The 22,768-nt window shown below is 38.9% G+C and overlaps 1 protein-coding gene across 1 annotated transcript in view; it reads left to right on the top strand.

Moving 5' to 3' along the window:
* LOC115119582 (dnaJ homolog subfamily C member 27-like) overlaps window positions 1-22,139 on the top strand; it is an 84,965-nt gene extending 62,826 nt beyond the window's left edge. The window contains exons 6-7 of the mRNA XM_065025085.1: window positions 13,785-13,945; window positions 21,649-22,139. Of these exons, the coding sequence (XP_064881157.1) occupies window positions 13,785-13,945; window positions 21,649-21,781 (294 nt within the window). The 3' untranslated portion in view covers window positions 21,782-22,139. The remainder of the gene's footprint in view (window positions 1-13,784; window positions 13,946-21,648) is intronic.
* Window positions 22,140-22,768: the final 629 nt, after the last annotated feature.

The raw sequence follows: 22,768 nt of genomic DNA on the forward strand, positions 1-22,768 counted from the left end.
ACTGTATAGATGATGATGATAGATACTGTAGGTAGATGATAGATACTGTAGGTAGATGATAGATGATAGATACTGTAGATGATAGATGATAGATACTGTAGGTAGATATGATAGATACTGTAGGTAGATGATAGATGATAGATACTGTAGGTAGATGATAGATGATAGATACTGTAGGTAGATGATAGATGATAGATACTGTAGGTAGATGATAGATACTGTAGGTAGATGATAGATACTGTAGGTAGATGATAGATGATAGATACTGTAGGTAGATGATAGATACTGTAGGTAGATGATAGATGATAGATACTGTAGGTAGATGATAGATGATAGATACTGTAGATAGATGATAGATACTGTAGGTAGATGATAGATACTGTAGGTAGATGATAGATGATAGATACTGTAGGTAGATGATAGATGATAGATACTGTAGGTAGATGATAGATACTGTAGGTAGATGATAGATACTGTAGGTAGATGATAGATGTAGGTAGATGATAGATACTGTAGGTAGATGATAGATGAGATGATAGATGATAGATATAGATGTAGGTAGATGATAGATAGATACTGTAGATGATAGATGATAGATACTGTAGGTAGATGATAGATGACTGTAGGTAGATGATAGATGATAGATACTGTAGGTAGATGATAGATGTAGGTAGATGATAGATGATAGATACTGTAGGTAGATGATAGATACTGTAGGTAGATGATAGATACTGTAGGTAGATGATAGATACTGTATAGATGATAGATACTGTAGGTAGATGATAGATACTGTAGGTAGATGATAGATGACTGATAGGTAGATGATAGATGATATATACTGTAGGTAGATGATAGATGATAGATACTGTAGGTAGATATGATAGATACTGTAGGTAGATGATAGATACTGTAGGTAGATGATAGATGATAGATACTGTAGGTAGATGATAGATAGATACTGTAGATGATAGATGATAGATACTGTAGGTAGATGATAGATACTGTAGGTAGATGATAGATACTGTAGGATAGATGATAGATACTGTAGGTAGATGATAGATGATAGATACTGTAGGTAGATGATAGATGATAGATACTGTAGGTAGATGATAGATGATAGATACTGTAGGTACTGATAGGTAGATGATAGATACTGTAGGTAGATGATAGATGATAGATACTGTAGGTAGATGATAGATACTGTAGGTAGATGATAGATACTGTAGGTAGATGATAGATACTGTAGGTAGATGATAGATGATAGATACTGTAGGTAGATGATAGATGATAGATACTGTAGGTAGATGATAGATACTGTAGGTAGATGATAGATACTGTAGGTAGATGATAGATACTGTAGGTAGATGATAGATACTGTAGGTAGATGATAGATGATAGATACTGTAGGTAGATGATAGATACTGAGATGATAGATACTGTAGATGATAGATGATAGATACTGTAGGTAGATAGATGATAGATACTGTAGGTAGATGATAGATACTGTAGGATAGATGATAGATACTGTAGAGATGATAGATACTGTAGGTAGATGATAGATGATAGATACTGTAGGTAGATGATAGATAGTAGGTAGATGATAGATGATGATACTGAGATGTAGATGATAGATACTGTAGGTAGATGATAGATGATAGATACTGTAGGTAGATGATAGATACTGTAGGTAGATGATAGATGATAGATACTGTAGGTAGATGATAGATACTGTAGGTAGATGATAGATGATAGATACTGTTGGTAGATAGATGATAGATACTGTAGGTAGATGATAGATACTGTAGGTAGATGATAGATGATAGATGTAGGTAGATGATAGATACTGTAGGTAGATGATGATAGATACTGTAGGTAGATGATAGATGATAGATACTGTAGATACTGTAGATGATAGATACTGTAGATAGATAGATGATAGATACTGTAGGTAGATGATAGATACTGTAGGTAGATGATAGATACTGTAGGTAGATGATAGATACTGTATAGATGATAGATGATAGATACTGTAGGATAGATGATAGATACTGTAGGTAGATGATAGATGATAGATACTGTAGGTAGATGATAGATGATAGATACTGTAGGTAGATGATAGATGATAGATACTGTAGGTAGATGATAGATACTGTAGGTAGATGATAGATGATAGATACTGTAGGTAGATGATAGATACTGTAGGTAGATGATAGATGATAGATACTGTAGGTAGATGATAGATGATAGATACTGTAGGTAGATGATAGATGATAGATACTGTAGGTAGATGATAGATACTGTAGGTAGATGATAGATGATAGATACTGTAGGTAGATGATAGATACTGTAGGTAGATGATAGATGATAGATACTGTAGGTAGATGATAGATACTGATACTGTAGATGATAGATGATAGATACTGTAGGTAGATGATAGATGATAGATACTGTAGGTAGATGATAGATATAGATACTGTAGGTAGATGATAGATACTGTAGGTAGATGATAGATACTGTAGATACTGTAGATGTAGATGATAGATACTGTAGGTAGATGATAGATACTGAGATGATAGATACTGTAGGTAGATGTAGATGATAGATACTGTAGGTAGATGATAGATGATAGATACTGTAGGTAGATGATAGATGATAGATACTGTAGGTAGATGATAGATGATAGATACTGTAGGTAGATGATAGATACTGTATAGATGATAGAGATAGATACTGTAGGTAGATGATAGATACTGTGGGTAGATGATAGATGATAGATACTGTAGGTAGATGATAGATGATATATACTGTAGGTAGATGATAGATGATAGATACTGTAGGTAGATGATAGTTACTGTTGATAATGATAGATACTGTAGGTAGATGATAGATACTGTAGGTAGATGATAGATGATAGAAACTGTAGGTAGATGATAGATACTGTAGGTAGATGATAGATACTGATAGATGATAGATACTGTAGGTAGATGATAGATGATAGATACTGTAGGTAGATGATAGATGATAGATACTGTAGGTAGATGATAGATGATAGATACTGTAGGTAGATGATAGATGATAGATACTGTAGGTAGATGATAGATACTGTAGGTAGATGATAGATACTGTAGGTAGATGATAGATGATAGATAGATACTGTAGGTAGATGATGTAGATGATAGATACTGTAGGTAGATGATAGATGATAGATACTGTAGGTAGATGATAGATACTGTAGGTAGATGATAGATACTGTAGGTAGATGATAGATAGGTGATAGATGATAGATGATAGATACTGTAGGTAGATGATAGATACTGTAGGTAGATGATAGATGATAGATACTGTAGGTAGATGATAGATACTGATAGATACTGTAGATGATAGATACTGTAGGTAGATGATAGATACTGTAGGTAGATGATAGATACTGTAGGATAGATGATAGATACTGTAGGTAGATGATAGATGATAGATACTGTAGGTAGATGATAGATGATAGATACTGTAGGTAGATGATAGATGATAGATACTGTAGGTAGATGATAGATGATAGATACTGTAGGTAGATGATAGATGATAGATACTGTAGGTAGATGATAGATACTGTAGGTAGATGATAGATACTGTAGGTAGATGATAGATACTGTAGGTAGATGATAGATGATAGATACTGTAGGTAGATGATAGATACTGTAGGTAGATGATAGATGATAGATACTGTAGGTAGATGATAGATATGATAGATGATAGATACTGTAGGTAGATGATAGATGATAGATACTGTAGGTAGATGATAGATACTGTAGGTAGATGATAGATGATAGATACTGTAGGTAGATGATAGATGATAGATACTGTAGGTAGATGATAGATACTGTAGGTAGATGATGATAGATACTGTAGGTAGATGATAGATATACTGTAGGTAGATGATAGATGATAGATACTGTAGGTAGATGATAGATGATAGATACTGTAGGTAGATGATAGATGATAGATACTGTAGGTAGATGATAGATGATAGATACTGTAGGTAGATGATAGATGATATGATACTGTAGGTAGATGATAGATGTAGATACTGATAGATAGATGATAGATGATAGATACTGTAGGTAGATGATAGATGATAGATACTGTAGGTAGATGATAGATACTGTAGGTAGATGATAGATGATAGATGATAGATACTGTAGGTAGATGATAGATACTGTAGGTAGATGATAGATGATAGATACTGTAGGTAGATGATAGATACTGTAGGTAGATGATAGATACTGTAGGTAGATAGATGATAGATACTGTAGGTAGATGATAGATGATAGATACTGTAGGTAGATGATAGATACTGTAGATGATAGATGATAGATACTGTAGGTATAGATGATAGATACTGTAGGTAGATGATAGATACTGTAGGTAGATGATAGATGATAGATACTGTAGGTAGATGATAGATACTGTAGGTAGATGATAGATGATAGATACTGTAGGTAGATGATAGATGATAGATACTGTAGGTAGATGATAGATACTAGATACTGTAGATGATAGATGATAGATACTGTAGGTAGATGATAGATACTGTAGGTAGATGATAGATGATAGATACTGTAGGTAGATGATAGATGATAGATACTGTAGGTAGATGATAGATGATAGATACTGTAGGTAGATGATAGATGATAGATACTGTAGGTAGATGATAGATACTGTAGGTAGATGATAGATACTGTAGGTAGATGATAGATACTGTAGGTAGATGATAGATGATAGATACTGTAGGTAGATGATAGATGATAGATACTGTAGGTAGATGATAGATACTGTAGGTAGATGATAGATACTGTGGTAGATGATAGATGATAGATACTGTAGGTAGATGATAGATACTGTAGGTAGATGATAGATGATAGATACTGTAGGTAGATGATAGATACTGTACGTAGATGATAGATGATAGATACTGTAGGTAGATGATAGATGATAGATACTGTAGGTAGATGATAGATACTGTAGGTAGATGATAGATGATAGATACTGTAGGTAGATGATAGATGATAGATACTGTAGGTAGATGATAGATGATAGATACTGTAGGTAGATGATAGATGATAGATACTGTAGGTAGATGATAGATACTGTAGGTAGATGATAGATGATAGATACTGTAGGTAGATGATAGATGATAGATACTGTAGGTAGATGATAGATGATAGATACTGTAGGTAGATGATAGATGATAGATACTGTAGATACTGTAGGTAGATGATAGATACTGTAGGTAGATGATAGATACTGTATAGATGATAGATGATAGATACTGTAGGTAGATGATAGATGATGATACTGTAGGTAGATGATAGATACTGATACTGTAGATGAGATGATAGATACTGTGGGTAGATGATAGATGATAGATACTGTAGGTAGATGATAGATGATAGATACTGTAGGTAGATGATAGATACTGTAGGTAGATGATAGATACTGTAGGTAGATGATAGATGATAGATACTGTAGATAGATGATAGATACTGTAGGTAGATGATAGATGATAGATACTGTAGGTAGATGATAGATGATAGATACTGTAGGTAGATGATAGATACTGTAGGTAGATGATAGATGATAGATACTGTAGGTAGATGATAGATACTGTAGGTAGATGATAGATGATAGATACTGTAGGTAGATGATAGATATAGATACTGTAGGTAGATGATAGATGATAGATACTGTAGGATGATAGATGATAGATGATAGATACTGTAGGTAGATGATAGATGATAGATACTGTAGGTAGATGATAGATGATAGATACTGTAGGTAGATGATAGATGATAGATACTGTAGGTAGATGATAGATGATAGATACTGTAGGTAGATGATAGATGATAGATACTGTAGGTAGATGATAGATACTGTAGGTAGATGATAGATACTGTAGGTAGATGATAGATACTGTAGATGATAGATGATAGATACTGTAGGTAGATGATAGATGATAGATACTGTAGGTAGATGATAGATACTGTAGGTAGATGATAGATACTGTGTAGGTAGATGATAGATGACTGTAGGTAGATGATAGATACTGTAGGTAGATGATAGATACTGTAGGTAGATGATAGATACTGTAGGTAGATGATAGATGATAGATACTGTAGGTAGATGATAGATACTGTAGGTAGATGATAGATACTGTAGGTAGATGATAGATACTGTAGGTAGATGATAGATGATAGATACTGTAGGTAGATGATAGATACTGTAGGTAGATGATAGATGATAGATACTGTAGGTAGATGATAGATACTGTAGGTAGATGATAGATACTGTAGGTAGATGATAGATACTGTTGATAGATGATAGATACTGTAGGTAGATGATAGATACTGTAGGTAGATGATAGATACTGTAGGTAGATGATAGATACTGTAGGTAGATGATAGATACTGTAGATGATAGATGATAGATACTGTAGGTAGATGATAGATGATAGATACTGTAGGTAGATGATAGATGATAGATACTGTAGGTAGATGATAGATACTGTAGGTAGATGATAGATACTGTAGGTAGATGATAGATGATAGATACTGTAGGTAGATGATAGATGATAGATACTGTAGGTAGATGATAGATACTGTAGGTAGATGATAGATGATAGATACTGAGATGATAGATACTGTGTAGGTAGATGATAGATAGATGATAGATGACTGTAGATGATAGATGATAGATACTGTAGGTAGATGATAGATACTGTAGGTAGATGATAGATACTGATAGATACTGTGGGTAGATAGATGATAGATACTGTAGGTAGATGATAGATACTGTAGGTAGATGATAGATACTGTAGGTAGATGATAGATGATAGATACTGTAGGTAGATGATAGATGATAGATACTGTAGGTAGATGATAGATGATAGATACTGTAGGTAGATGATAGATGATAGATAGATAGATGATATACTGATAGATGATAGATACTGTAGGTAGATGATAGATGATAGATACTGTAGGTAGATGATAGATACTGTAGGTAGATGATAGATGATAGATACTGTAGATAGATGATAGATACTGTAGGTAGATGATAGATACTGTAGGTAGATGATAGATACTGTAGGTAGATGATAGATGATAGATAGATGATAGATGATAGATACTGTAGGTAGATGATAGATACTGTAGGTAGATGATAGATACTGTAGGTAGATGATAGATGATAGATACTGTAGGTAGATGATAGATACTGTAGGTAGATGATAGATGATAGATACTGTAGGTAGATGATAGATGATAGATACTGTAGGTAGATGATAGATGATAGATACTGTAGGTAGATGATAGATGATAGATACTGTAGGTAGATGATAGATACTGTAGGTAGATAGATGATAGATACTGTAGGTAGATGATAGATGATAGATACTGTAGGTAGATGATAGATGATAGATACTGTAGGTAGATGATAGATGATAGATACTGTGTAGATGATAGATGATAGATGATAGATACTGTAGGTAGATGATAGATACTGTAGGTAGATGATAGATGATAGATACTGTAGGTAGATGATAGATGATAGATACTGTTGATAGATGATAGATACTGTAGGTAGATGATAGATACTGTAGGTAGATGATAGTTACTGTTGATAGATGATAGATACTGTAGGTAGATGATAGATACTGTAGGTAGATGATAGATACTGTAGGTAGATGATAGATGATAGATACTGTTGGTAGATGATAGATGATAGATACTGTAGGTAGATAGATGATAGATACTGTAGGTAGATGATAGATACTGTAGGTAGATGATAGATGATAGATACTGTAGGTAGATGATAGATGATAGATACTGTAGTAGATGATAGATGATAGATGATAGATACTGTAGGTAGATGATAGATGATAGATACTGTAGGTAGATGATAGATACTGTAGGTAGATGATAGATACTGATAGGTAGATGATAGATGATGATAGATACTGTAGGTAGATGATAGATGATAGATACTGTAGGTAGATGATAGATAGATGATAGATGATAGATACTGTAGGTAGATGATAGATGATAGATACTGTAGGTAGATGATAGATACTGTAGGTAGATGATAGATAGATACTGTAGGTAGATGATAGATACTGTAGGTAGATGATAGATGATAGATGATAGATATACTGTAGGTAGATGATAGATGATAGATACTGTAGATGTAGATGATAGAGATGATAGATACTGTAGGTAGATGATAGATGATAGATACTGTAGATGTAGATGATAGATGATAGATACTGTAGGTAGATGATAGATACTGTAGGTAGATGATAGATGATAGATACTGTAGGTAGATGATAGATGATAGATACTGTAGATGATAGATGATAGATACTGTAGGTAGATGATAGATACTGTAGGTAGATGATAGATACTGTAGATACTGTAGGTAGATGATAGATACTGTAGGTAGATGATAGATGATAGATACTGTAGGTAGATGATAGATGATAGATACTGTAGGTAGATGATAGATACTGATACTGGTAGATGATAGATGATAGATACTGTAGGTAGATGATAGATGATAGATGATAGATACTGTAGGTAGATGATAGATGATAGATACTGTAGGTAGATGATAGATGATAGATACTGTAGGTAGATGATGATACTGATGATAGATGATAGATACTGTAGGTAGATGATAGATACTGTAGGTAGATGATAGATACTGTAGGTAGATGATAGATACTGTGGGTAGATGATAGATGATAGATACTGTAGGTAGATGATAGATGATAGATACTGTAGGTAGATGATAGATGATAGATACTGTAGGTAGATGATAGATACTGTAGATGATAGATACTGTAGGTAGATGATAGATACTGTAGGTAGATGATAGATACTGTAGGTAGATGATAGATGATAGATACTGTAGGTAGATGATAGATACTGTAGGTAGATGATAGATGATAGATACTGTAGGTAGATGATAGATACTGTAGGTAGATGATAGATACTGTAGGTAGATGATAGATACTGTAGGTAGATGATAGATGATAGATACTGTAGGTAGATGATAGATGATAGATACTGTAGGTAGATGATAGATACTGTATGTAGATGATAGATGATAGATACTGTAGGTAGATGATAGATACTGTAGGTAGATGATAGATGATAGATACTGTAGGTAGATGATAGATACTGTAGGTAGATGATAGATGATAGATACTGTAGGTAGATGATAGATGATAGATACTGTAGGTAGATGATAGATGATAGATACTGTAGGTAGATGATAGATACTGTAGATGATAGATGATAGATACTGTAGGTAGATGATAGATACTGTAGGTAGATGATAGATGATAGATACTGTAGGTAGATGATAGATGATAGATACTGTAGATGATAGATGATGATAGATACTGTAGGTAGATGATAGATACTGATGATGATAGATACTGTAGGTAGATGATAGATACTGTATAGATGATAGATACTGTAGGTAGATGATAGATACTGTAGGTAGATGATAGATATGATAGATGGTAGATGATAGATACTGTAGGTAGATGATATATACTGTAGGTAGATGATAGATACTGTAGGTAGATGATAGATGATAGATACTGTAGGTAGATGATAGATACTGTAGGTAGATGATAGATGATAGATACTGTAGGTAGATGATAGATACTGTAGATAGATGATAGATACTGTTGGTAGATGATAGATGATAGATACTGTAGGTAGATGATAGATACTGTAGGTAGATGATAGATAGATACTGTAGGTAGATGATAGATACTGTAGGTAGATGATAGATGATAGATACTGTAGGTAGATGATATATGATAGATACTGTAGGTAGATGATAGATGATAGATACTGTAGGTAGATGATAGATGATAGATACTGTAGGTAGATGATAGATACTGTAGGTAGATGATAGATACTGTTGGTAGATGATAGATGATAGATACTGTAGGTAGATGATAGATATAGATACTGTAGGTAGATGATAGATACTGTAGGTAGATGATAGATACTGTAGGTAGATGATAGATACTGTAGGTAGATGATAGATGATAGATACTGTAGGTAGATGATAGATGATAGATACTGTAGGTAGATGATAGATGATAGATACTGTAGGTAGATGATAGATGATAGATACTGTAGGTAGATGATAGATACTGTGGGTAGATGATAGATAGATACTGTAGGTAGATGATAGATACTGTAGGTAGATGATAGATGATAGATACTGTAGGTAGATGATAGATGATAGATACTGTGGTAGATGATAGATGTAGATACTGATAGATGATAGATACTGTAGGTAGATGATAGATGATAGATACTGTAGGTAGGTAGATGATAGATACTGTAGGTAGATGATAGATACTGTAGGTAGATGATAGATACTGTAGGTAGATGATAGAGATGATAGATACTGTAGGTAGATGATAGATACTGTAGGTAGATGATAGATACTGTGGGTAGATGATAGATACTGTAGGTAGATGATAGATGATAGATACTGTAGATAGATGATAGATACTGTAGGTAGATGATAGATGATAGATACTGTAGGTAGATGATAGATACTGTAGGTAGATGATAGATACTGTAGGTAGATGATAGATGATAGATACTGTAGGTAGATGATAGATACTGTAGGTAGATGATAGATGATAGATACTGTAGGTAGATGATAGATACTGTAGGTAGATGATAGATGATAGATACTGTAGGTAGATGATAGATACTGTAGGTAGATGATAGATGATAGATACTGTAGGTAGATGATAGATGATAGATACTGTAGGTAGATGATAGATACTGTAGGTAGATGATAGATACTGTAGGTAGATGATAGATGATAGATACTGTAGGTAGATGATAGATGATAGATACTGTAGATGATAGATGATAGATACTGTAGGTAGATGATAGATGATAGATACTGTAGGTAGATGATAGATGATAGATACTGTAGGTAGATGATAGATACTGTAGGTAGATGATAGATGATAGATACTGTAGGTAGATGATAGATGATAGATACTGTAGGTAGATGATAGATGATAGATACTGTAGGTAGATGATATGATAGATGTAGATGATAGATACTGTACTGTAGATGATAGATGATAGATACTGTAGATGATAGATACTGTAGATGATAGATACTGTGGTAGATGATAGATACTGTAGGTAGATGATAGATGATAGATACTGTAGGTAGATGATAGATGACTACTGTAGGTAGATGATAGATACTGTAGGTAGATGATAGATGATAGATACTGTAGGTAGATGATAGATGATAGATACTGTAGGTAGATGATAGATGATAGATACTGTAGGTAGATGATAGATACTGTAGGTAGATGATAGATACTGTAGGTAGATGATAGATGATAGATACTGTAGGTAGATGATAGATACTGTAGGTAGATGATAGATGATAGATACTGTAGGTAGATGATAGATACTGTAGGTAGATGATAGATACTGTAGGTAGATGATAGATGATAGATACTGTAGGTAGATGATAGATGTAGGTAGATGATAGATACTGTAGGTAGATGATAGATGATAGATACTGTAGGTAGATGATAGATACTGTAGGTAGATGATAGATACTGTAGGTAGATGATAGATGATAGATACTGCAGGTAGATGATAGATGATAGATACTGTAGGTAGATGATAGATACTGTAGGTAGATGATAGATGATAGATACTGTGGGTAGATGATAGATACTGTAGGTAGATGATAGATGATAGATACTGTAGGTAGATGATAGATACTGTAGGTAGATGATAGATGATAGATACTGTAGGTAGATGATAGATGATAGATACTGTGGGTAGATGATAGATACTGTAGGTAGATGATAGATGATAGATACTGTGGGTAGATGATAGATGATAGATACTGTAGATAGATGATAGATGATAGATACTGTAGGTAGATGATAGATACTGTAGGTAGATGATATATACTGTAGGTAGATGATAGATGATAGATAGATACTGTAGGTAGATGATAGATTATAGATACTGTAGATTGATACAGTTGAAGTCGGATGTTTACATACACCTTAGCTAAATACATTTAAACTCAGTTTTTCACAATTCCTAACATTTAATCCTGGTACAAATTCCCTGTTTTAGGTCAGTTAGGAGCACCACTTTATTTTAAGAATGTGAAATGTCAGAATAATAGTAGAGAATTATTTATTTCAGCTTTTATTTTTTTTCATCACATTACCCGTGGGTCAGAAGTTTACATACACTCAATTAGTATTTGGTAGCATTGCCTTTTAAATGGTTTAACTTGGGTCAAATGTTTCGGGAAGCCTTCCACAAGCTTCCCACAATAAGTTGGGTGAATTTTGACCCATTCCCCCTGACAGAGAGTCAGGTTTGTAGGCCTCCTTGCTCGCACACGCTTTTTAAGTTCTGCCCACAAATTGTCTATAGGATTGAGGTCAGGGCTTTTGTGATGGCCACTCCAATACCTTGACTTTGTTGTCCTTAAGCCATTTTGCCACAACTTTGGAAGTATGCTTGGGCTCATTGTCCATTTGGAAGACCCATTTGCCACCAAGCTTTAACTGATGTCTTGAGATGTTGCTTCAATATATCCACATAATTTTCCTTTCTGATGGTGCCATCTATTTTGTGATGTGCACCAGTCCCTCCTGCAGCAAAGCACCCCCACAACATCATGATGCCCCCCTCGTGCTTTACGGTTGAGATGGTGTTCTTCGGCTTGCAAGCCTTCCCCCTGTTTCCTCCAAACATAACGATGGTCATTATGGCCAAACAGTTCTATTTTTGTTTCATCAGACCAGAGGACATTTCTCCAAAAAGTACGATCTTTGTCCCCATGTGCAGTTGCAAACCATAGTCTGGCTTTTTCATTGCGGTTTTGGAGCAGTGGCTTCTTCCTTGCTGAGCAGCCTTTCAGGTTGTCGATATAGGACTTGTTTAACTGAATATAGATACTTTTGTACCTGTTTCCTCCAGCATCTTCACTAGGTCCTTCGCTGTTGTTCTGGAATTGATTTGCACTTTTTGCACCACAGTACGTTCATCTCTAGGAGACAGAACACGCTCCTTTCTGAGCGGTATGACGACTGCATGGTCCCATGGTGTTTATACTTGCGTACTATTGTTTGTACAGATGAGCGTGGTACCTTCAGGCATTTGGAAATTGCTCCCAAGGATGAACCAGACTTGTGGAGGTCTACAATTCTGTTTCTGAGGTCTTGGCTGATTTCTTTTGATTTCCCCATGATGTCAAGCAAAGAGGCACTGAGTTTGAAGGTAGGCCTTGAAATACTTCCACAGGTACACCTCCAATTCACTCAAATGATGTCAATTAGCTTATCAGAAGCTTCTAAAGCCATGACATCATTTTCTGGAATTTCCAAGCTGTTTAAAGGCACAGTCAACTTAGTGTATGTAAACTTTTGACCCACTGTAATTGTGATACAGTGAATTATAAGTGAAATAATCTGTCTGTAAACAATTGTTGGAAAAATGACTTGTCATGCACAAAGTAGATGTCCTAACTGACTTGCCAAAACTATAGTTTGTTATCAAGAAATTTGTGAAGTGAAAAACGAGTTTTAATGACTCCAACAAGTGTATGTAAACTTCCGACTTCAACTGTATACAGATACTGTAGATAGATAGATGATAGATTGTAGTGATCTTTGTGTGTGTGTTCTCCAGGCGTTTTTCTCCTCGATAACGGACATGTGTGAGAATGGTGGGAAGCGCCCGGTTGCGGAGGTCACTGTCGGCTTCACCAAGGAGCAGGCCGACACCATCCGACGCATACGCAACAGCAAGGACTCCTGGGATATGCTGGGGGTAAAACCTGGAGCCACACGGTAAGAGCAGGGGTCACCAGGGGTGTCTTACGTCATTCCATGGAGGGCCGAGTCTCTGCTGGTTTGGTTATTTCCTTTAAATGTGTGGCCAATTGAGACCTAGACGACCAGGTGAGGGGAGTTTCTAACTAACCAATTAAGACCCAGACAACCAGGTGAGGGGGGTTTCTAACTAACCAATTAAAACCTAGACAACCAGGTGAGGGGAGTTCCTAACTAACCAATTAAGACCCAGACAACCAGGTGAGGGGAGTTCCTAACTAACCAATTAAGACCTAGACAACCAGGTGAGGGGAGTTCCTAACTAACCAATTAAGACCCAGACAACCAGGTGAGGGGAGTTCCTAACTAACCAATTAAGACCTAGACAACCAGGTGAGGGGAGTTCCTAACTAACCAATTAAGACCTAGACAACCAGGTGAGGGGACTTCCTATCTAACCAATTAAGACCTAGACAACCAGGTGAGGGGAGTTCCTAACTAACCAATTAAGACCTAGACAACCAGGTGAGGGGAGTTCCTAACTAACCAATTAAGACCTAGACAACCAGGTGAGGGGAGTTCCTAACTAACCAATTAAGACCTAGAAATCAAATCAAATCAAATCAAATTTTATTTGTCACATACACATGGTTAGCAGATGTTAATGCGAGTGTAGCGAAATGCTTGTGCTTCTAGTTCCGACAATGCAGTGATAACCAACAAGTAATCTAACTAACAATTCCAAAACTACTGTCTTATACACAGTGTAAGGGGATAAGGAATATGTACATAAGGATATATGAATGAGTGATGGTACAGAGCAGCATACAGTAGATGGTATCGAGTACAGTATATACATATGAGATGAGTATGTAGACAAAGTAAACAAAGTGGCATAGTTAAAGTGGCTAGTGACATAAGAATGCAGTCGATGATCTAGAGTACAGTATATACATATGCATATGATGTAATGTAGGGTAAGTAACATTATATAAGGTAGCATTGTTTAAAGTGGCTAGTGATATATTTACATCATTTCCCATCAATTCCCATTATTAAAGTGGCTGGAGTTGGGTCAGTGTCAATGACAGTGTGTTGGCACAGCCACTCAATGTTAGTGATTGCTGTTTAACAGTCTGATGGCCTTGAGATAGAAGCTGTTTTTCAGTCTCTCGGTCCCAGCTTTGATGCACCTGTACTGACCTCGCCTTCTGGATGATAGCGGGGTGAACAGGCAGTGGTTCGGGTGGTTGATGTCCTTGATGATCTTTATGGCCTTCCTGTAACATCGGGTGGTGTAGGTGTCCTGGAGGGCAGGTAGTTTGCCCCGGTGATGCGTTGTGCAGACCTCACTACCCTCTGGAGAGCCTTACGGTTGAGGCGGAGCAGTTGCCGTACCAGGCGGTGATACAGCCCGCCAGGATGCTCTCGATTGTGCATCTGTAGAAGTTTGTGAGTGCTTTTGGTGACAAGCCGAATTTCTTCAGCCTCCTGAGGTTGAAGAGGCGCTGCTGCGCCTTCTTCACGAGCTGTCAGTGTGAGTGGACCAATTCAGTTTGTCTGTGATGTGTATGCCGAGGAACTTAAAACTTGCTACCCTCTCCACTACTGATCCATCGATGTGGATAGGGGTGTTCCCTCTGCTGTTTCCTGAAGTCCACAATCATCTCCTTAGTTTTGTTGACGTTGAGTGTGAGTTATTTTCCTGACACCACACTCCGAGGAGCCCTCACCTCCTCCCTGTAGGCCGTCTCGTCGTTGTTGGTAATCAAGCCTACCACTGTTGTGTCGTCCGCAAACTTGATGATTGAGTTGGAGCGTGCGTGGCCACGCAGTCGTGGGTGAACAGGGAGTACAGGAGAGGGCTCAGAACGCACCCTTGTGGGGCCCCGTGTTGAGGATCAGCGGGGAGGAGATGTTGTTGCCTACCCTCACCACCTGTGGGCGGCCCGTCAGGAAGTCAGTACCCAGTTGCACAGGGCGGGGTCGAGACCCAGGGTCTCGAGCTTGATGGCGAGCTTGGAGGGTACTATGGTATTGAATGCCGAGCTGTAGTCGATGAACAGCATTCTCACATAGATATTCCTCTTGTCCAGGTGGGTTAGGGCAGTGTGCAGTGTGGTTGAGATTGCATCGTCTGTGGACCTATTTGGGCGGTAAGCAAATTGGAGTGGGTCTAGGGTGTCAGGTAGGGTGGAGGTGATATGGTCCTTGACTAGTCTCTCAAAGCACTTCATGATGACGGAAGTGAGTGCTACGGGGCGGTAGTCGTTTAGCTCAGTTACCTTAGCTTTCTTGGGAACAGGAACAATGGTGGTCCTCTTGAAGCATGTGGGAACAGCAGACTGGTACAGGGATTGATTGAATATGTCCGTAAACACACCGGCCAGATGGTCTGCGCATGCTCTGAGGGCGCGGCTGGGGATGCCGTCTGGGCCTGCAGCCTTGCGAGGGTTAACACGTTTAAATGTCTTACTCACCTCGGCTGCAGTGAAGGAGAGACCGCATGTTTTCGTTGCAGGCCGTGTCAGTGGCACTGTATTGTCCTCAAAGCGGGCAAAAAAGTGATTTAGTCTGCCTGGGAGCAAGACATCCTGGTCCGTGACTGGGCTGGGTTTCTTCTTGTAGTCCGTGATTGACTGTAGACCCTGCCACATGCCTCTTGTGTCTGAGCCATTGAATTGAGATTCCACTTTGTCTCTGTACTGACACTTAGCTTGTTTAATAGCCTTGCGGAGGGAATAGCTGCATTGTTTATATTCGGACATATTACCAGACACCTTGCCCTGATTAAAAGCAGTGGTTCGCGCTTTCAGTTTCACGCGAATGCTGCCATCAATCCACGGTTTCTGGTTTGGGAATGTTTTTATCGTTGCTATGGGAGCGACATCTTGACCACGTTCTAATGAACTCGCACACCGAATCAGCGTATTCGTCAATATTTCCATCTGACGCAATATGAAACATGTCCCAGTCCACGTGATGGAAGCAGTCTTGGAGTGTGGAGTCAGCTTGGTCTGACCAGCGTTGGACAGACCTCAGCGTGGGAGCCTCTTGTTTTAGTTTCTGCCTGTAGGCAGGGATCAACAAAATGGAGTCGTGGTCAGCTTTTCCGAAAGGGGGGCGGGGCAGGGCCTTATATGCGTCGCGGAAGTTAGAGTAACAATGATCCAAGGTTTTAGACAACCAGGTGCGGGGAGCTCCTAACTAACCAATTAAGACCTAGACAACCAGGTGAGGGGAGTTCCTAACTAACCAATTAAGACCTAGACAACCAGGTGAGGGGAGTTCCTAACTAACCAATTAAGACCTAGACAACCAGGTGAGGGGAGTTCCTAACTAACCAATTAAGACCTAGACAACCAGGTGAGGGGAGTTCCTAACTAACCAATTAAGACCCAGACAACCAGGTGAGGGGAGTTCCTAACTAACCAATTAAGACCTAGACAACCAGGTGAGGAGAATTAATTGATCAGTCAAGGGAGGAGTGAGTACCTGCAGACACTCAGCCCTTCATGGAAGGAGTTTGACCCCTGTGCCCTAGACACTTGGAATGAGTTTGACCCCTGTGCCCTAGACACTTGCAATGAGTTTGACCCCTGTGCCCTAGACACTTGGAATGAGTTTGACCTCTGTTCCCTAGACACTTGGAATGAGTTTGACCTCTGTGCACTAGACACTTGGAATGAGTTTGACCCCTGTGTACTAGACACTTGCAATGAGTTTGACCCCTGTGCACTAGACACTTGGAATGAGTTTGACCCCTGTACCCTAGACACTTGGAATAGGTCCACATTAACTGATCAACTGTGTTGTATTACCGCAATGACCTGTCCAATCACTCAGAATGACCAAATGACCTGTCCAATCACACAGAATGAACAAATGACCTGTCCAATCACACAGAATGACCAAATGACCTGTCCAATCACTCAGAATGACCCAATGACCTGTCCAATCACTCAGAATGACCCAATGACCTGTCCACTCACACAGAATGACACAATGACCTGTCCACTCACACAGAATGACACAATGACCTGGCCACTCACTCCGAATGACACAATGACCTGTCCACTCACTCCGAATGACACAATGACTTGTCCAATCACCCAGAATGACACAATGACCTGTCCACTCACTCAGAATGACACAATGACTTGTCCAATCACCCAGAATGACACAATGACCTGTCCACTCACTCAGAATGACCCAATGACTTGTCCAATCACTCAGAATGACACAATGACCTGTCCACTCACTCAGAATGACCCAATGACTTGTCCAATCACCCAGAATGACACAATGACCTGTCCACTCACTCAGAATGACCCAATGACTTGTCCAATCACTCAGAATGACACAATGACTTGTCCAATCACTCAGAATGACCCAATGACTTGTCCAATCACTCAGAATGACCCAATGACTTGTCCAATCACTCAGAATGACCCAATGACTTGTCCAATCACTCAGAATGACCCAATGACTTGTCCAATCACTCAGAATGACACAATGACCTGTCCACTCACTCAGAATGACCCAATGACTTGTCCAATCACTCAGAATGACACAATGACCTGTCCACTCACTCAGAATGACCCAATGACTTGTCCAATCACTCAGAATGACACAATGACCTGTCCACTCACTCAGAATGACACAATGACCTGTCCACTCACTCAGAATGACACAATGACCTGTCCAATCACTCAGAATGACACAATGACCTGTCCACTCACTCAGAATGACACAATGACCTGTCCACTCACTCAGAATGACACAATGACCTGTCCACTCACTCAGAATGACACAATGACCTGTCCACTCACTCAGAATGACACAATGACCTGTCCACTCACTCAGAATGACCCAATGACTTGTCCAATCACCCAGAATGACACAATGACCTGTCCACTCACTCAGAATGACCCAATGACTTGTCCAATCACTCAGAATGACACAATGACTTGTCCAATCACTCAGAATGACCCAATGACTTGTCCAATCACTCAGAATGACCCAATGACTTGTCCAATCACTCAGAATGATCCAATGACTTGTCCAATCACTCAGAATGACCCAATGACTTGTCCAATCACTCAGAATGACACAATGACCTGTCCACTCACTCAGAATGACCCAATGACTTGTCCAATCACTCAGAATGACACAATGACCTGTCCACTCACTCAGAATGACCCAATGACTTGTCCAATCACTCAGAATGACACAATGACCTGTCCAATCACTCAGAATGACCCAATGACTTGTCCAATCACTCAGAATGACACAATGACCTGTCCACTCACTCAGAATGACCCAATGACTTGTCCAATCACTCAGAATGACCCAATGACTTGTCCAATCACTCAGAATGACACAATGACCTGTCCACTCACTCAGAATGACCCAATGACTTGTCCAATCACTCAGAATGACACAATGACCTGTTGTTAGAGGAAATTATAGTTTAGATGATCAATTATGTATACATTAATGATTAGAACCATTTATTCTAATACTATTATGTTATGATTTGAAAAGTATGGGTTTTTAGTTGAGCTGTTACTGAAAATGTAAGCAGAAATGAATTAATTGTCTGTGTCTCCTGGGAAAGAGGGATAAGATAGTTTTTCAAACAGATAAGAATGTTTTGGTTGGATTCCATTAGTGGAGAGAAGTATATCCTTTAGACAGGTTGGAATGTAGTTTATGAGGGGAGTGAAACTATCTCCAGGACTGAATACTAAACCATTGTAAGGCTGGGAGAGGGTGTGAAACTGATGATGTCATTTTATGTTTACTTTCTTTAAAATGTAATGTTCTTTGTATTTTGGGTCAGTACTCATCAATAATAAATGCTGAACTTGTTTTTAAGACTGGTCTCTTGCTAATTCATGCAAATGATAAACTTACAACTTATTATGAATTAGAAATGAGTGTGAATTGAATTGGTTTTGGCAACAAAACATAAAGGGATTTAGAATTCCTCTATCACCTGTCCAATCACCCAGAATGACACAATGACCTGTCCACTCACTCCGAATGACACAATGACCTGTCCAATCACCCAGAATGACACAATGACCTGTCCAATCACCCAGAATGACCAAATGACCTGTCCAATCACCCAGAATGACACAATGACCTGTCCAATCACCCAGAATGACACAATGACCTGTCCAATCACCCAGAATGACACAATGACCTGTCCAATCACACAGAATGACCAAATGACCTGTCCAATCACCCAGAATGACACAATGACCTGTCCAATCACCCAGAATGACACAATGACTTGTCCAATCACTCTTAGATAAGTGTCTAGGGGCTAGAGGTTGTCATGACAACATGGCCTCTGTCAGGGGGTAAGAAGATCAGGAGGACAGATCATCTCTTCTTAACCCCTTCCTGTCTATCACTGCAATTAGACCCTGTTGTCATGTTATCATGCAGTCCCACTCCAACAGCTCACACTCAGTCACGCTATCCTATCCTCTACTCTGTCAATTCATCCTGCTCAATCTGATCTGTACTCAATTCAATTACATGTGTTTGTTTATTGACATGACAGGTTCATGTTGGCAAAAGAAGAGAGAACACTTTATTTGAATAGTCTGTAGAGCATCTACAGATGGACTGACTATCAGTAACATTTAACCTATCTAGTAACCCTTATCCTAAAACTTAACCCTTACCCTAGCCCTAACCCTTATTCTAAACCTAAACTTAACCCTTACCCTAGCCCTAACCCTTATTCTAAACCTAAACTTAACCCTTACCCTAGCCCTAACCCTTATTCTAAACCTAAACTTAACCCTTACCCTAGCCCTAACCCTTATTCTAAACCTAAACTTAACCCTTACCCTAGCCCTAACCCTTATTCTAAACCTAAACTTAACCCTTACCCTAGCCCTAACCCTTATTCTAAACCTAAACTTAACCCTTACCCTAGCCCTAATCCTTATTCTAAACCTAAACTTAACCCTTACCCTAGCCCTAACCCTTATTCTAAACCTAAACTTAACCCTTACCTAGCCTAACCCTTATTCTAAACCTAAACTTAACCCTTACCTAGCCCTAACCCTTATTCTAAACCTAAACTTAACCCTTACCTAGCCCTAACCTTATTCTAAACCTAAACTTAACCCTTACCTAGCCCTAACCCTTATTCTAAACCTAAACTTACCCTAGCCCTAACCCTTATTCTAAACCTAAACCCCTTACCCTACCCCTTATTCTAAACCTAAACTTAACCCTTACCCTAGCCCTAACCCTTATTCTAAACCTAAACTTAACCCTTACCCTAGCCCTAACCCTTATTCTAAACCTAAACTTAACCTTAGCATGCAGTTGCTTCTCAACAGATAGTTTCTCTCTCACTCTCTTTCTCTCCCTACTCTCTCTCGCTCTCTCTAGAAAACTTCTCCGGGTAATTTCTATCTTCCCTGATATGAGGCAGCTAAGTGTGTGTGTGTGTGTGTGTGTGTGTGTGTGTGTGTGTGTGTGTGTGTGTGTGTGTGTGTGTGTGTGTGTGTGTGTGTGTGTGTGTGTGTGGAGGGGATTGGGGGCTTGGATTTAGTGAGGGGATTAGGAGACAGTGGAGAATCTCATTACTCCGTCCACCTGACAATCAACTTCTTCCACCCACACACACACGGCGGCTTCAACAGCGCCTTCCTCTTGGTCTAACGTTGGTTCCTGTTTTGTGTTTCCAGGGAGGAGGTTAACAAGGCATACAGGAAGCTGGCTGTGCTGCTCCATCCGGATAAGTGCGTTGCCCCGGGCAGCGAGGATGCTTTCAAGGCCGTGGTGAACGCTCGCACCTCCTTGCTCAAGAACATCAAGTAGACACCGCCAACCAACGCCAGCTAGGGCAACCTGACCCCTCACCCCTAGAACGTCATTAGCCTTTTCTACCCTCTCCTAATCCCTTCTCATAAACCTTCCCTGATCTCCAACCCTCCCACCAGGTGCCATTACATTTTGCCACAACAGTGTTTTATAAAGTCACTACTGATGATGTGCCGCAGCAACTCTTGTCTCTCCGTAAGGAAGACTTATCAACGCTCTAAACTGTCATTTTTCAAACACTGCAGAGAGACGTCAATGGAAGACCTGGTTAGTCATTAAACTCGGTCCTAACCTGTAAGGCCGGGAAGGCGATATTGTCACAATACTTAGGTGCCGATACGATATGAAAACAAGTTTTGATCAGTCATGGGGGGGTGCTGAAAATGAATTTGTTCCCTATTTTAAACAGGAGATGGAGAACAAGCTATGAAGGATACATGTTGGTACAGCCAACAAGAATTATATTGCAATATTGTCAACAACAAAATAATATCCCGATATGTGACTGTATCAATTACTACAAACTGGATGTCGTTAGCTCTGGTCCAGAGCGTCCAAGCAACTAGAAGGCTCACCATCAGCAAGCCGCACACACGTAACGCCCTGGACAAGAGCTATAGGTGCTGTAATGGTTGTAATAAGGTGGGTAAATGCTAAAAAGAAAGAAAACACGACGTGATTTTTTTGAAGTTTTTTTTTTTGCTGTCCCAGACAAATGATCCTGAAATCCTATGACCTTGGGATCACACCCTGTCCCTGGGCCTCATCCTGTTCTGTAACTACTAGGATCAGAACGTTGGCAGTTTGAGCGGGTCGAGGACTCACCGGTGATGGCTGCTCCATTTTCCAGACCCTCGTCGGATGACCCCATTGTTCATTTACACGGGTTTGAGAAGCACTGGTCTATACTAGACTACAGTCCCTACACTGCCCTCTGGACAAACGTGGCCTCATCCTTTTAAATACTTACCCCGGGCAACCCCA

The sequence above is a fragment of the Oncorhynchus nerka genome, linkage group LG12 (assembly GCF_034236695.1).
Source record: "Oncorhynchus nerka isolate Pitt River linkage group LG12, Oner_Uvic_2.0, whole genome shotgun sequence".
NCBI lineage: Eukaryota > Metazoa > Chordata > Actinopteri > Salmoniformes > Salmonidae > Oncorhynchus > Oncorhynchus nerka.